The following is a 15,681-nucleotide window of genomic DNA, read 5'->3' on the forward strand; positions in this document are numbered from 1 at the left end:
TATGTTAAGAATGTTCATGTTTGTATGTGGTTTTGGTTTAATAATAAAAAATAAATTAAAAACAATTCTCAGTATACCACTTAAAAAAATCCAAGGCTCACCCATTTTAAGAGTTTTAAACATTTTGTCTGAAATTGTAAACTTGAAAGCAATAGAATTGGGATTCAAAATAAATTTTGTGTAGTATTTGTGGTTCAAATTATTACGGTGAAAAAGTCTAGGTTCTTATGATGTTTCTCTTATAACCATTTAGGAATGGTCAACTGAAAGCTTCGAACCCATTCTTGTCTTTTCAGAGCACTATGTTTCATCTGAGCAACAAGTGTGACGATGTCATTAGTGGTTGCTTTTAGTCCATTATTAAAATACAAATTATGTCTTCTGAAAGACCTAAACATATCATCACATTGAGACAAAGCAAAATAACTAATGAAAAATGAAATGTGTTCAATTTACAATTAGCATAATAAAAATCTAATATCAAATTTTGAAAAAGTCCACAATTGCGGTAATATTGACCAATGTTTTTGTTACTGAAAAATTTAGTTTCCTACTTTTGAAATCTTGGGGTCTCTTAAGTGCATAACTTGAATTTTCTCTCACCTCCTCTCCTTCCACTTTGAAACTTTTTTCTTTAAAAGAAATTAAATACTTCTTTTGATTCTCATAACAGGTTGCATTGCCATATTTTTTTCATTGCCTGTCTTTCCACCTAGCCACTCCCCCATGTCCATAAACTATCAATATATTCACCTTAATTTTTCACTTAACATGGACCCTGGTACATAGTGGGCTTATTAGATGAATGCCTGCATCCTGGATAAGGTGCTTCCAGTAACTTCAGATTCTTTTCTCTTGATCCAATCAGAAAAGCAATCTCTTGCCATCCTTTCAACTTTAGTATTATATTTTCCCTTGAAAAACTAAGATATTTTTCTCCCTTTACTAAGTGTGAGCATGAGTCTTTTTTTTTTTTTTTTACCAGACATTGGACAAGGCAGCCTGTAGACTGACTTGCAATTTTAAAACATTTTTTACTGTGAAATATAACTTATATATAAAAAAGAGATAAATTTGAAAGTACATTTTAACTAGAAGTTTCAGAACAAATTTCAAAATATGGTATAGGTTATAGTTCCATCATTTCAAGTGTTTCCTTCTAGCTGCTCTAAGATACTGAAGAGTAAAAAGAAATATCAATGTAATGATTCAGCAGTCATACTCATTTGTTAAATCCTATCTTCTCTGATACAACTCCTCCTTCTCCTGTGACCCTTCTCCCACTTTTTTTGGGATATTTGGGCAATGACCATTTTAACTTCATATTGAAAAGTAGTGTCACCATTATGACCTGTACTTTTTTTGGAATAAGAGGTAAGGAAAAGGTAACAGTCATTCTTGGAAACATAGCTCAATTCAAGTCTGAATGACAGAAGGAGAGAGAAATTTACGTGCCTTTGAATTCTTCCCTGTCTTCTGTAGTTAATTCTTAAATTTTTCTTCAGATGACCTTGGATGCCACCGGCATTCCCAGAACTCTTCTCAGTGCGGTCTTCACCTCCTGGTTCCTGAGACTGTAGACGAGAGGATTAAGGAGTGGAGTAACCACAGTGTAGGTCACTGCCACCAACTGATCTTTGTCTGAGGCAGACTTGGACTTGGGCCGAAGGTAGATGATGGAGGCACAGCCATAGTGGACGATGACCACGGTGAGGTGGGAAGCACAGGTGGCAAAGGCTTTCCTCTTGCCCTCAGCTGAGGGGATTTTCAGGATTGTGTTGACAATGAAGCCATAGGATATGAGAATTAACAGAAAAGGCACCATGATCACCAGGATGCTGAGGCTGAATAGTGCCAGCTCTTTAACGTGGGTGTCCGTGCAGGCCAACTTGATAACAGGTGCCATGTCACAGAAATAATGGTTGACCCTATTAGGACCACAAAAAGGCATGTCGTAGATGAGGTTGGTGGCCACCAAAGCAATAAGGAAACCCGTGACTCCTGACAGAGAAACCAACCCCAAGCCTAGCCTTTTGTTCATGATGAGTGTGTACCTCAGGGGATGGCAAATCGCTGCATAGCGGTCATATCCCATCACTGCAATGAGAAAACAGTTGGTACAGGCAAAGCTAAGGAAGAAGAAAAGCTGAGTGGCACAGGCCACGAAGGAGATGGTCTTGTGGACTGAGAGGAGATGTGTCAGAAGCTGAGGAATTATGACGAAAGTATAGCAGGATTCAGAAAAGGAAAGGATGAAGAGAAAACCATACATGGGATTGTGGAGAGTCCGGCTGAAGTAGATGACTGCCATGATGGTTGCATTGGATACCAAAATGCTTAAATACAGGATAAGGAAGATGACAAAAAGCAGCAGCTGGAGTTCCCCTAGGCTAGAGAAGCCTACCAGAATGAACTGGGTTACCACAATGGTTCTGTTGAAACCTTGCATGAAGGTAACTTCTCTCTGGGAATGAGTGTAGAAGAGACAAAATGATAATTATCATTGTAATAAGAAAATTTCTCCTATGCCTTCATTTTTTTCTTTCATTTTTTTAATTGTGAGATATAACATATATACAAAAAAGCAATAAATTTCCAAGTACATTTTAACATGAGGTTATAGAACAAATTTTGCAGTTTAGTATGGGTTATGGTTCTACGATTTTTCATTTATTCTTCTAGCTGCTCCAAGACACTGGAGACCAACAGAAATAACAATATAATGATTCAGCAGTCATATTCATTTGTTAAATCTTATCTTCTCTGTTATACTCCTCCTTCTCTTTAAATAACACATATATATAAAGGCAATAAATTTCAAAGTACTTTGCAGCAATTAGTTGTAGAACAGATTTCATAGTTCGGTATGGGTTACAATTCCACAATTTTAGGTTTTTATTTCTAGCTGCTTTAAGGTACTGGAGACGAAAAAAATATCAGTATAATGATTCAGCACTCATACTCATTTGGTAAACCTTACCTTCTCTGTATAACTCCACCATCACCTCTGGTCTTTTCCCCACTCTTTAGAGGCATTTGAGCTGTGCCTATTCTAACATTTTCATATTAGAAGAGGCTGTTGATAATATGGGATAGTGGGATGGAACTAGATGATGTTCTGGAAAGGCTGGCCCTCTGCCTTTCAGGACTTATCTGGTCCAGGGTCCCATCTGGAGGTTGTAGGTTTTGGAAAGTTACCCTAGTGCATGGGCCCTTTGTAGAATCTTACATAATGCCCTAAGTATTCTCTAGGATTGACTGGAATGGTTTTGGTTGGGATTTGGCAAGCTATGATAGGTAGCAATGTCTAACTGAACAAATGCCTTCATTTTAAGTATCATATTGTCAGACCCAGAGCATTGATATTCCTTATATTCTCAATCTATCTATATATCAATATTTCTTTTGATGATTTTTACAAGAGATTATTAATTTCCAATGATAGGGGAATGGCTAAGTATATTACAGAAATATCCAAAGGTTAAAAACACCAATAATAATTTAGCATTTACAAACCATGTAATGACATGAGAAAAGTCTCCCAGTATAAATGTAAAAGTAGGATATAAAGCCATATTTATAATAAGGTCAGAGGTGATTGTGGCTTTACTTATGATGTATTTTTATATTTTCAAAATATTTAACAATAAATATGTTTTAGCTTTATGATCCTAACAGACTATTTCCATCTCTTTTTGGCTGTTGTGCAAACATTAACAAGGTTAATTTGCTGCCTCTAAAATCGATGTTATTATTTTCCAAACCCAAACCAAATTACTTTTGGATTATCCAAGAACCTAAATTATGTGTGTCACTTCTAACATCTCTTTGTGCAGGTGACTATCGATAATATGAGTCACTTGTCCTCTGATCACTTCTAATCACAACTGATGGCCTGCTTGGATGGGACAAGTAAGGGCAGCACATATCAGTGGCCAAATAGAATCAGCAGACAGGTACAATGATAAATGTAATCTTATTATTTTTTATACAATTTAGATATAATTTATATATTTACACTACAAAAATCTTGTCTGAGTACAGTCAGTGAATCCAGCTCCTGTCTTTTAACCCACATCAGAAGGCATCTTTGAGGAGTCAGGATGGGTGTGGTGATTTCCGGGAGGAAGGGATACTCCCCATGCTGTGATTAGTATACTTATTTCCATTTTTCAGTTTTGAATGGGGGATATTCATGGCACTTGTGGTCTTAGAGGAAGAGTAAGCTATGTATGGGCCTGGTTTGCTTCAGGAAATGGGTTTTCTTTTCTCTTCAACCTTCTCTCTACATCGTGCCATTTTGAAACTTTTTATCAGGGCACAGTTCATTTAAAATATGCATCTTGAGAGCAACATTTCTCAGGAACTAATTACAAACTTCCTTCCCTTAAATTTCATAAATAAACGTTAAGAAAATATGAATGTCGCATATTTTAGAATGAATGAACAAAACCTAATTTATAGTTTCATCTTCTTGTCTGTTTGTTTTAACTTGCCACGCAATGTGGCACTCCTAGTTTTTTAAATGAAAAGTAAAAACAAAATCCTGTTGAGACCTTGTTGGATATCTCAAGTATTCTAACTTCCAGTCCTGTGTTCTAGCCATCTCATTCTCTGCCACCCATTCTTTGCCAGAAGAGTGTTTTCCCCCCAGGGACTAAAGCATAGTTCTATGCTACTTGCTTGAGTAAAATCCACTTCTGTTTTTACTAGAATTGTTCAATTTTAACCCAAAATATATTCTCTATGAGTTTAAGATTAAGGAGAGGATAGGGAAGGACAAAAGTGGAAGGAAAGCAGAAAAGTCAAGGACATGGCTAACACATTCAGAAGGTAAGTAAGGTCAACAGGAGATTTTCTCAGTTGTAATCATAGTGCTGCGATCAAACTGCTCCTAACTGTCCCTTAAAGCATCAGCTTCTTCTTTTTGTGACTCAGACAAGAATTGGTTATATCTGAGATAGGCTGTATTTTTTGGTCACAACCATAGTACTACTTTTGCACCATTTGTCATGCTGTTTCCTAGATTTGTCCATTCTCTTCCTTATTCACAACCTTCTTAGACCTCTTCATGTACCATCTTCTCTAATAACTTCTTAACTGTTAGAGCTCACACAGATGCACTGTCCCTTCATAAGTTAGAGACCTTATAATTAGGTGTCTAGAGTGGATAGGCCAGATACTTTCTTGTATTATTTTATAATTAATTTGTCATTATATTTCTCATTTCCCCTTATATTATATACTCCTTTGGAGCAAGAGTCATAAAATGCATTCTAAATGATATGAGTCCCCCCCCCCCACCATACTGGCTATATAATGCACTTTAATACTTAATGAATGATGGCACAGTTTAATTCTCCCTCCATTTCTGAGCTTTCTCATATACTACGATTTCCCCTAGAATGTGTTCTCTGAACTTCTATTCCATAGGATTGTTAAATAAAATTTTTGACATTTTTCTCTAAATTATTTTTTATTTAAAAAGCCTAGTTTGACAAACTTTCTTGCTCTTCAGTTACTTCCAATATTTGACTCCTTAGCATTCCACCATGGATGCTAAGGGGTGGTATGGCTTTATGTGCATGCACTTGGTGTGTCTGTGTATTCAATCAGAGTGGAAGCTTCTCTTATTTCAAGGAAAACAAAATGTTTTGCTTTGGTGCAGAGTACTTTTATAGCAACCAAAAACACGTATGCAAAGACATTCAAATTTGAAAACCTTGGAAGAAAATATTTCCTTCTTCAGATAGTAACTAAAAAAGAAAATACACTTACTCACTTACGTCCAAGAGGTCAGAGAAATGACATATGGTGGGTTTGATGACTAACAGTCCTGGAGACCTTTTGAATGCTGAAGGAGGCAGCAGCAAAAGTTAAATGATTTGGAAAAAAGCATGGAGACACAACATAAAGGATTTATTTCGCTGCTCTGATATGTGGACCTTTTAAAATCTTAACTTAGAAGATGAAAATAGCTCAATCTATTTCCATATGTCAATTCGGTGTCTATAATTAGTTAGGAGATTATTTATAGCCTTTTGGGATTTTGAGGACTAGGGCCCTTGAGACTTAAGGAGAGCTAAAGCCAGAGACTAAACCTGAACAAGTATTAAATCAGGAGAGAATAATTCATATTGCAAAAACTTCCCATGTAGAAAAGTATTCTTGTATGATGGAGTATACTTTCTGAAAAAAAAAAATTTGCAAATCACTGAGATGCCAGGATAAACCAAGTTCTCTAACCTGAAGATTAACATGCAGCTTGATTTGATTAAGGCATAAAAGATGAGGGCAGGCGCTGGTGAATGCAGGTACACTAGGCACTGGCGGGGGTTTATGTGGATAGTCTCTGTACTGTTCTATATCTGAAGCCTGAATTAAAAGTCAAATGACTGGATTGCTTTGTTCACTTCAGGTAGCTATTGCAAGAAGATGACATTTATTCAGTAACCATTTGCTCAGTGCCATGACTTAAAAAGCAGTGCATCGAAGATAAATACGTTGCAGGAATTTATCTGATCTAATCAGGAAGGAAGACATAAACACAACTGTACATAATAAGAGGCCAATGAAACATGAGTCAGTGAGCGAAGGGGCAGCTAGAAGGATGAGCACCTCAGAGAAGACCCTTTCCAACGCGACCAGGACTAAAATGCAGCTAGTGATTTTAGGAATAAAAACATTCTGGAAGAAAAAAGCTACATATAAATGTAACCAAACAGAATAAAAAGTCAAAATGAATGTTTTCTGCTTAGAACATGCAAGGGGAAAAGTAATGAGGAAGAAGACAGACTTTCTATTTCTGGTAGTGGCTGGTCTGATTATTTGGGCAAACTTTGTTTCTGAAAATAACTAAAATTGCTGGAAAATATTTTTAAATTATTCATAAATAAAATTAAAACTGAAAGTAGAGAAGGAATTTCCAGGCCAAAATTTGAGAAGAAAACAAGAACTCAGACAGATGAGCAGAACACTGGAAGTTGCTTCTACTCTAAGGGCATTTGCCTATCTATATGGAAATTGCAAACCTGAGCTGTAAATTTGAGAGTTTCACAAATTTGAGAGGCTGACAAAAGTCAAAGTTCAGAGCTCATCGAAGGTAGTGGTCAGAAATGTCCATCCTCTACTCTAAGCTGGAAGTCTGAATGACAGCATCTTAAGATAAAGCTGTATTAGAACTAAACCCACCCTTTACCCCACTGCTAAGGATGTACTGATGGAAAAGTTACCTTGCTACTAAGCAAAGGCATGGGGGTGGGGGAAGCAGCCTATCCCTGAGAGGTTTACAACACAAGCAGGTGGGACTTGTAGCTCACTGGGACTTGTAGCTCAAATTTGCATCACCAGTTGATTCAAGAAACCTCAAACTCTGAATTTAATGTAAAGTGGATCTAAATGGATAGCACTGCTAAGGATCTGCCAGAATCAAACACAGATTCTCTTTGGTGGAAGGCAATTTTTCGCAACTTCTGAAAATGAAAAAAGTAAAAATTACAAAAACGAAACCAAACAAATATCAAACTCTCATGGACATGACGCATGAAGAAATTAGCCATGCCCAACATGAATACATTTGTATGATGACTAAGAAAAAGCAATAATATGGAGATTGTATGCAGGACAGAGTTAATGTCTGGGGTGGTGATACCTGAGAAGAGGCACAATAGAACCTTATGAGGTTCCCATAATATTCAATTTATGATCAGGCATGTTCCATTTGTAAAAAAAATTCAGCAAGCTATACACTTAGGATTTGGGTACTTTTCTGTATGCTATGCTTGAATTAAAAGAATTACTTTTGTTAAAATATACATATTAGGATTTCCTCTTTAGGAGATGGTGGACTAGCTAATTGGGAACAACTCAACTCAAAACTTGTGGAGGTCATGAGCCCAGCTTCCCTTTAGTGGGCTGTGATGGTTAGTTTCCGGTGTCAACTTGGCCAGGTGATTAAGCCCAGGTGACTGCTCAGGCAAGCACTGGCCTAATCATTGCTACAAGAATATTTTGTGACTGGTTGATAAACCAGAAGTCTGGTGTAGTAGATCATCAGTCAGTTGGTTGCAGCTGTGGCTGATCACATCTACAAAATATTATATTAATAGCAAAAACAATGAGAAAAGCCACAAAGGCAGGGCTATTTATTCATTTTGCTTACTGATGCATGTCAAGGGTTATAACAGTGCATAGACCAATAAATATATGTATCAATAAAAATTCTTGAACAAATAAATAAATGAAAGACAAGAAAATCCCCCATGTTTGAAACTTTAGGAAGCACACTTCTAAATAACCAGGAGTTTAAGAAGAAATAATACTTTAGAGAGATTGTATTTGAAAAACATTATGTAGAAATTTGTGAGATTCAGCTAAAACATTACTTGGAAGGAAATATATAGCCATAAATACCCAAATTAGGAAAGAAGAAGATCTGAAAGGTACATGTATAGCCTTAAAATCACATATTAGAATATATGCCAAAAAAGGAAAAAGGAAAAGAAAGGTTATGGTAAAGGGAGGTGTTAATAGTTAGGTTCAGGTGTCAACTTAGCCAGTTGTTTTGTTGCTGTGGATTTAAGTCATCAGCATGTGAAAGTCAACTTTGGCTGATTACAGCCATTGTTGGTCAAGGGTTTGCCTTCCACAATGAGTGAGGTTTTAAAGGGGAGGTCAGAAGAAAGAGAAACAGCTCAGTACAGCCCAGCAGAGTTCATTCAGTCCAGCCCAACTCAGAACTCAGAGCTCAGAGCTGGTTCAGATCTAGATGTCTGGAGACGCGGAAAGGAACCACTCCAGGGAAAGCTGTTCGAACCTAGAACCCAGCAGACATCGCCATGTGCCTCCTCAAATTAGTAAATTTGTAACTAAATAAATCCTCTTTATAAAAGCCAATCCATCTCAGGGATATTTCATCCTGGCAACCTTAGCAAATCAAAGTAGGAGGAGTTAATATAGTCAAATGAAAAGAAACTTGCATCACAGATCAACAAAGTCAAAATGGCTCTTTGAAAACTGACATATTTCTGGTGATATTAGAGAAAGAAAACCTAATCAACAATATCAGAAATGATGAAGAGGATCTGACCACAGATGCTGCAGGGAATAACAAGTTAATTGCATCCTGTGAAGAATGTTATGCCACATATACATTTATAATTTACATGAAAATCAGTGAATTCCTAGTGAAATAAACCTTAAATTGATTGCATCTTAATGAGCTTGGGCATTTATGTAGCCACTAAACAATTTCATGATTTATAAACTATTCAAGAAAGAAAAGTCCAGACCCAGATGGTTTCGATAATATAATTTTAACGATTAACAAATTCTTCAGAGAATATAAAGAGAGAATAATCCCCAACTCATTTTATAAAGCCAGTGTAACTTTTTTCAAAACCCAATGAGAACTGTAAGAGAAGTGAAAATTTCACACCAATTTTCACTCATAAATATATATATATATATATTTATCTTTGTATGCATATATCTCAAAAACATGTCCTAAGTATCAACATTTTTGTATGCTGCCTCACCATCCATCTTACTTTGGCTAAGTCACTTGCCTCAACACTGACCCTTGGCCTAATTAATTTACAAAAACTTTTCACTCTTGGGATGAAAACTCCCCTAGAGCGCAAACCCTATCTGCAGACACTCCCGTTCCACCCGCACATCTCATCCCAAACCGACAGCTGGTCCCAAATGATAAGCTAGCCATCCCCACCACCTCGGACCCCAGTCCCTTTCCTTTCCGCATGCATTTGCTTTAAACTAACCTGTCCTTGACTCCCATGAGAAATCTACTCACCTACATGCCTGGTCCTCAATAAAGGCACAGGCTCCTCGTCCCTCTTGCTCTTCTTGTGTGCTGCCCATCTGTTGGTTCAGTCACCCAAGGTGATTGCGCTTCCTGTCAAGCCCTCATGACACTTCTCTCTTTCTGGGACCCGTGAGTAATACTTTACCTTTTCTCATGCATGAAGGCCTAGGTCTCCCACTGTGTAATACCTGACCTCCAAAGCAACCCAAATTTAAAATCTAACGTGAGTAATTTGAAACAAAAATACACATACATACATCCTAGGCAAATGTTAGCACATATTTTAAAAACATAATACAAAATAACCAAAGCTCAGTTTAATCCACAAAATGTATGAGATAGTCTTTTAACATTTGAAAAATTTTAATTTTATTCCTTACCGGAACTGATTAAAGGAGGAAATCTTATAATCACTCATAATAAAAACTTTGAGCAAAATAGGAACAGAAACTACTTTGTGAAATGTAGAATGTTTTCCCTTTGAGATAAAAACCAATAGCCCATTATGTTCTACTCAATATTTTACCAGAGGTCCTAGAGTACAGTAAAATGATAAAAGTAAATTAAAAAGTAAATAAAAGGTAAAGAAGAATCAAATTGTCAATGTTTGCATATAATGTGATTGGGTACATAGAAGTAAAAATTATGTACAGAGAAATAATTTGAATTAGAGTGTTTAGCAAAGTCGCTACATACAAAAATTATATTAGAAATCAATTGCATTTCTAAGTATACAGCAAGAAATTTGAAAGATAAATGAGATACTGTTTTTAAAAGCACAAAGTAGAAATAAATCTAAAATATGACATCCCAGACCTCAGCACAGAAAATTATAAAATTTTATTCAAAGGCATTAGAGAAGATCTATATGAATGAAGACATATAAATGATCTACATACATGAGAATTCAGCATCTGATAAAAGCTGCATTTGATATCAGCAGATGAAAGGATAGATTGCACTACAAATATTTAAGACCCATTAATAATATTCCTAGCAACACTAATTGCGTGGGTATATAATTTTGTATATTCCAAACACTATATAATGTTATATTAACCTATTGCATAAGTAATATATATTATAATTTAATAGATGAGGCAACTGAGACACAGAGAGCTTAAGTAACTTGCCCAAGGTCCCATCACCAGTAAGTGGAAGAACTAAACCCAGATAATAAGGCTAAATAATTCATATTCTTATCCTGTATACTATGCTCTCTGTATAAGTAAAAACAGAAGAATATGAACCATTTTGGAAAAATTGTGAAAAAATATAAGAACAGGCAATTTACAGGTGAAAAAAGGGAGAAGAACAAAAATATAAGTAGTAAAAAATCGAAACTAAAATTAGATACTTTTTATCTATTATGTATTATACTGGCAAAAAAATAAAACAGTTGAATATGTTCATTTTGGTCCAGGATGCTAAGGGATTGGCACTTTCTTATATCGCCAGGGATTTAAGGGGACAAACTTAATACTCTTTTTGAAGTCGGTTTGGCATTGCCTGTCTAAAATATAAAGAGTATCATACTCTACCATTAACAATTTCACATCTAATATTTAATTTTACCCAATACTTACAAAATTATGCAAATCTGTATACTGTATGTATGTTTCTTCATTGCAGCAATGTTTGTTTAAAATGACAAGTACTCATAGTGAGATGGGCAAATAGTGTATTGGTTCAGTGTTTGCCTCTGGAGTGAATCCATTATTTGCCTATTGTTTTTCATCCTGTGATGATGGGCAATCTACTAAAGTTCTCTGTACCTCTGTTTCTCTAGCTGTAAAGTAGATGTAATAATAATAATATTATTGCATGTGATAACAAATAACAATACCAGACTCAGGGCTCATTGTGATTAAAAACAGGTATAATTTGTGTAAAGTGCTCACAGCAGGCTGCTATTAATCTGTTATTATTCTTATGGTTATTAGACAGGTGTTTAGAAAATCAGGTTCATATAAGGAACCAAAGAAAAAATAGATAAATTGACCTTAGTTCAAATTAAAAACGTTTGTGTTTCAAAGGATACCATCAAAGAAGTAAAAGAGAACCCACAGAATGTGAGAAAATATTTGAAAATCATTTATCTGATAAGGGTCGAATATCCAGAATACATAAAGAACTCAAATAATTCATTAATCAAAAGAAAAATAACCCAATTAAAAATACGTAAAGGATCTGAATAGACATTTGTCCAAGAAATATATACAAATGGACAATAAGCAAGTGAAAAGATGGTCAACATTACTAACCTTTAGGGAAATGCAAATCAAATCACAATGAGATACCACTTCACATCCACAAGGATGGCTATAATTAAATAAGGGAGAATAGGACAGTGATCAGCAGGGGTTGTGGGCATAGGGAAGGAGGAGTGATTGTAAATGCCCACAGGGTTTCCTTTTTGGGTGATGAAAGTGTTCTTGTATTAGATAGTGGTGATAGTCGCTCAATTTTGTGCACATACTAAAATCTATTGAATTCTACACTTTAAAAAAGGTGAACATTGTGGTGTGTGAATTATATATCAATAAAAAAGAATCAGGTTCAGTCACAAATACAGACTTGAAAGATGTTTATAACATACTGTTGCAGAAAAAAAGGATTTGCGGAATAACTTAGAGATACATATTTATTATCAATATCTATCTTTCTATCTGTGTGTATTTATTTGTAGTTAGTATAACCATAAACAGTGGTTGACTTGATGATGGAGTTGAGAGGAAATTTTAAGATCTACATTATATATTTAGTAGTTAAAAAAATTCTAAGGATCATATATTCTGTACATAGTTTTAAATTTACAACTAGATGTATTTTAATAAAAAAAAACCAATGCTAATTAAACCTATCAGAACAGAGAGTAAGTGATGATTTTCTCACTTCAACTAAAGGATGAAAATGCATTTGATAGCGATGAGAAGTGTGGGAGGTTGAATCATGTATCCACGTAAAACAAATGTTCTTAAACATAATCCCTTTCCTGTGGGTGTGAATCCATTGCCAAGAAGACTTTGAAGATGTTATTTTCAGTGAACATGTGGCAAGTGAATTAGGGAAGCTTTTCTTCCTATTACTGGAGGCCATACAGTGAGAAAGTCACAGCAAAACGCCAGAAGTCAACAGATCCCAGGAAAGAAAGGAGGGGACATCACATGTGACAGCAGAATGAGGCACCCAGGGATTGCCAGGCACTCAGAATGCCATGGACCTGGGAGGCTGTCCACCGTTTAGCCTCTGAAACCATCTATCAATAAATTTGTTATTTATGTCCAAACCAGTCTGTGTTATTTTGGGATCATAGTTTAGCAAAACTAAGATGGGAGGCATTTCAGAATAAAGGACTGATCGTATGGTCAAAAGTGTGTTTGGGACCTCCGAGGAGAATGAGGTGGCTGGAGGGGGAGAAGCCTGGAGAGCCAGGTTGAGCTGGAGGGTTAATTTGAGGACAGGCTATGGGGGATTTTTAAGGTCGGCATAAGGTGTCTATCTTTGTTGGTTCCAAATTGTGAACCTCTGGAGTTTTGTAGTAGAGAGTGATGGAATCCCTGAGAGTTGTCAACTTAGTAGTAGACAGACTAATAGGAACAGAGATTTTAGGAGCTGTTTTATGTCCTGTTTCACTCCCTCCTGTGCAAATTTTACCTTTGGCTGTACCCAGCTAGCATGACAAGTGAGGAAGAGGCTGAGGTCATCCTTCATATTGGTCATCAGATTTCATAATAGACCTGAAATCTCAGTGTCTTTGTCTCTGTTTGAGGATGTCAGTAGTTGTATGAGGCAAGTCAGAGGAAATAGCTCCTTAGTTGTTCCACAGTTATTGGGGCAATGCTAACTGCATCAGTTAGTCATAGCAGGAGGAAGCAGGGAATGTGGGGTCTAACCCATGAAGTGAGAATTTAAATAAACTCTAGTGAAAGAGTTAGGATACTCTGTCATGTACCTGCAGTATGAAAACAGCTATTCTTGTAGCCCTTACTATGTCTAGTATATACAAATGCGATATGATGCTAAAAATTCTCTTTAGCTTATCTTAAGCATCTAAAAGAAACATGTAAGCCAAACATATGTATGTGTGTGTGTGTATATATATATATATATATATACACACATTTGATATGTATATATCAAACAAATATGTATTACATGTGTGTGTAAGTGATTTGGGAGGGTTCCATAATTTCGCCATTTTCGCTGAGAGAAGTCTTTTTAACTTCCTCTTCCACTCTAGCTATCATTATTTTATTCTTGCTAGCAAGGATCCCTTGGTCATTTTGGGAAGACATCCATGAATAAAACAGCCTATCACTTTTTGACCTAATATGTGTCAGATAATTACTTACAATTTTACTTGTTTTCTTATTTAATCCTTAGGATCAGAAATTAAAAGAAGGGTATTATAGAGGGTAGGGCCACTTGTAGACAGGTTAAAATATTTATTTGAGGTAATAAACGTTAGGCCTGGAGCATAGGACCCCTTCCCTCCAGATGTAACCTACCCCTGGCAAATATTTCAGAATGCCTCTCTCACGCCAACCTGTACCAACCCCGCAGCTCCTTCACCCTCCTTCAGCTGCTCTTTTGTGATAACCTCACCTCACCCTCCTGCAGAACCAGTATTGCTTAAACTCCTCTTATTCACTATCCACCCTCTTGCATTTACAACCCTGCATACCTAAGGCAGCCTTAAAATTTTAAATTTACCAATAGAAAGCTGCTGACTTAACCCCCTATTTCTGAAAGCTTGCCAATAGAGACCTGACCCCAACTCCCTAACCTATTCCCTGCCATCTTGGGACAGCCGTTTCTTTCTCTCTTGAAATGCTGCATGGGTGGCTCTGTTTCTCCCTGAAATAAAGCCTTTGCCTGAACTTCTTTGTCCTGGTGTTTGCTGAGTTTGCCTTTCAATAACCCTTTCAATAAATGGTATATGTGGAAGCTGGGTTAAGAGCCCTGCATTTCTGCCTCACACTGCTAATGGGAGTGATGGAAATTTTTGACCTAGAGAGCCCTCAGATCAAGATCCATCAGACTTCTCCCTGGGGGTCTCAAATACCTGGCCAGAATATGGTATGAGTGAAATCTCAAGGACATTGGTAAGTTATGGTTGGGCAGAGAGCCACATTACCTGAATATTAACGCTGATTCTTTCTCCAAGCAGCATGTAGGACATTGGACAAGTGATTTCACCTGTCCAGCCTTGGTTTTTGTTCTTTGTGAAATAGAGATTAAATCATCTGTAAGGATTTCTGAGATTATAAAACATTCTGGAATAGCATACCTGACTAGAAAGTGTGTGCTTGGAAAGAGAAAGAAAAGGGTTGAATGCAAAGAATGACTGAAGGAGAAGGACCAGACGGATTGGTGTAGCTAGTGAACTGAGAAAGGTTCTTTAAGAACCTGGCTCCGTCATACTCTGCTGCAACTGGGCACTAGCAATTTTAAAGTGAGCAGACTCTGAGACTGTTAGGGCTGGAGAAGCGTGATGCGTATCTGGACCACTTGCTAGCTTTTAGGAGTATGGCAAACTTCATCAGAATCAGCCGATTTCTGCAAAGGAGGTCACAGAAAAATTATACACAGAAAATTTAACAGGCTATATGCAGCCAGTGTCCTATATCTGTTCTGTGATTATGTTGTTGGCTTTTCAAATTTTTTGCCTTATATTTGGATATATTCTTAGGATTTTGTAACATCTAAGGTAGTAACACTCACTGAAAAAGAAACCTCTCTGATTTCATCTTCCAGTTCCCTAAAGTCATTTCATCATAAGAAATAGGAAATATTAGGATTGGCTCCCACTGAGAAATTAGGATAATTAACTATAGGTGATTTGATGTCCACAC

General features: G+C 36.5%; 1 protein-coding gene across 1 annotated transcript; it reads right to left on the reverse strand.

The window, feature by feature from the left end:
* Window positions 1–1,501: 1,501 nt before the first annotated feature.
* On the reverse strand, window positions 1,502–2,449 carry OR10T2 (olfactory receptor family 10 subfamily T member 2). Its single transcript, XM_077156766.1, has one exon. The coding sequence runs from the start codon at window positions 2,447–2,449 to the stop codon at window positions 1,502–1,504; it is 948 nt and encodes a 315-aa protein (XP_077012881.1).
* Window positions 2,450–15,681: the final 13,232 nt, after the last annotated feature.

This window comes from Tamandua tetradactyla, chromosome 4 (genome assembly GCF_023851605.1).
Source record: "Tamandua tetradactyla isolate mTamTet1 chromosome 4, mTamTet1.pri, whole genome shotgun sequence".
Taxonomy (NCBI): Eukaryota; Metazoa; Chordata; class Mammalia; order Pilosa; family Myrmecophagidae; genus Tamandua; species Tamandua tetradactyla.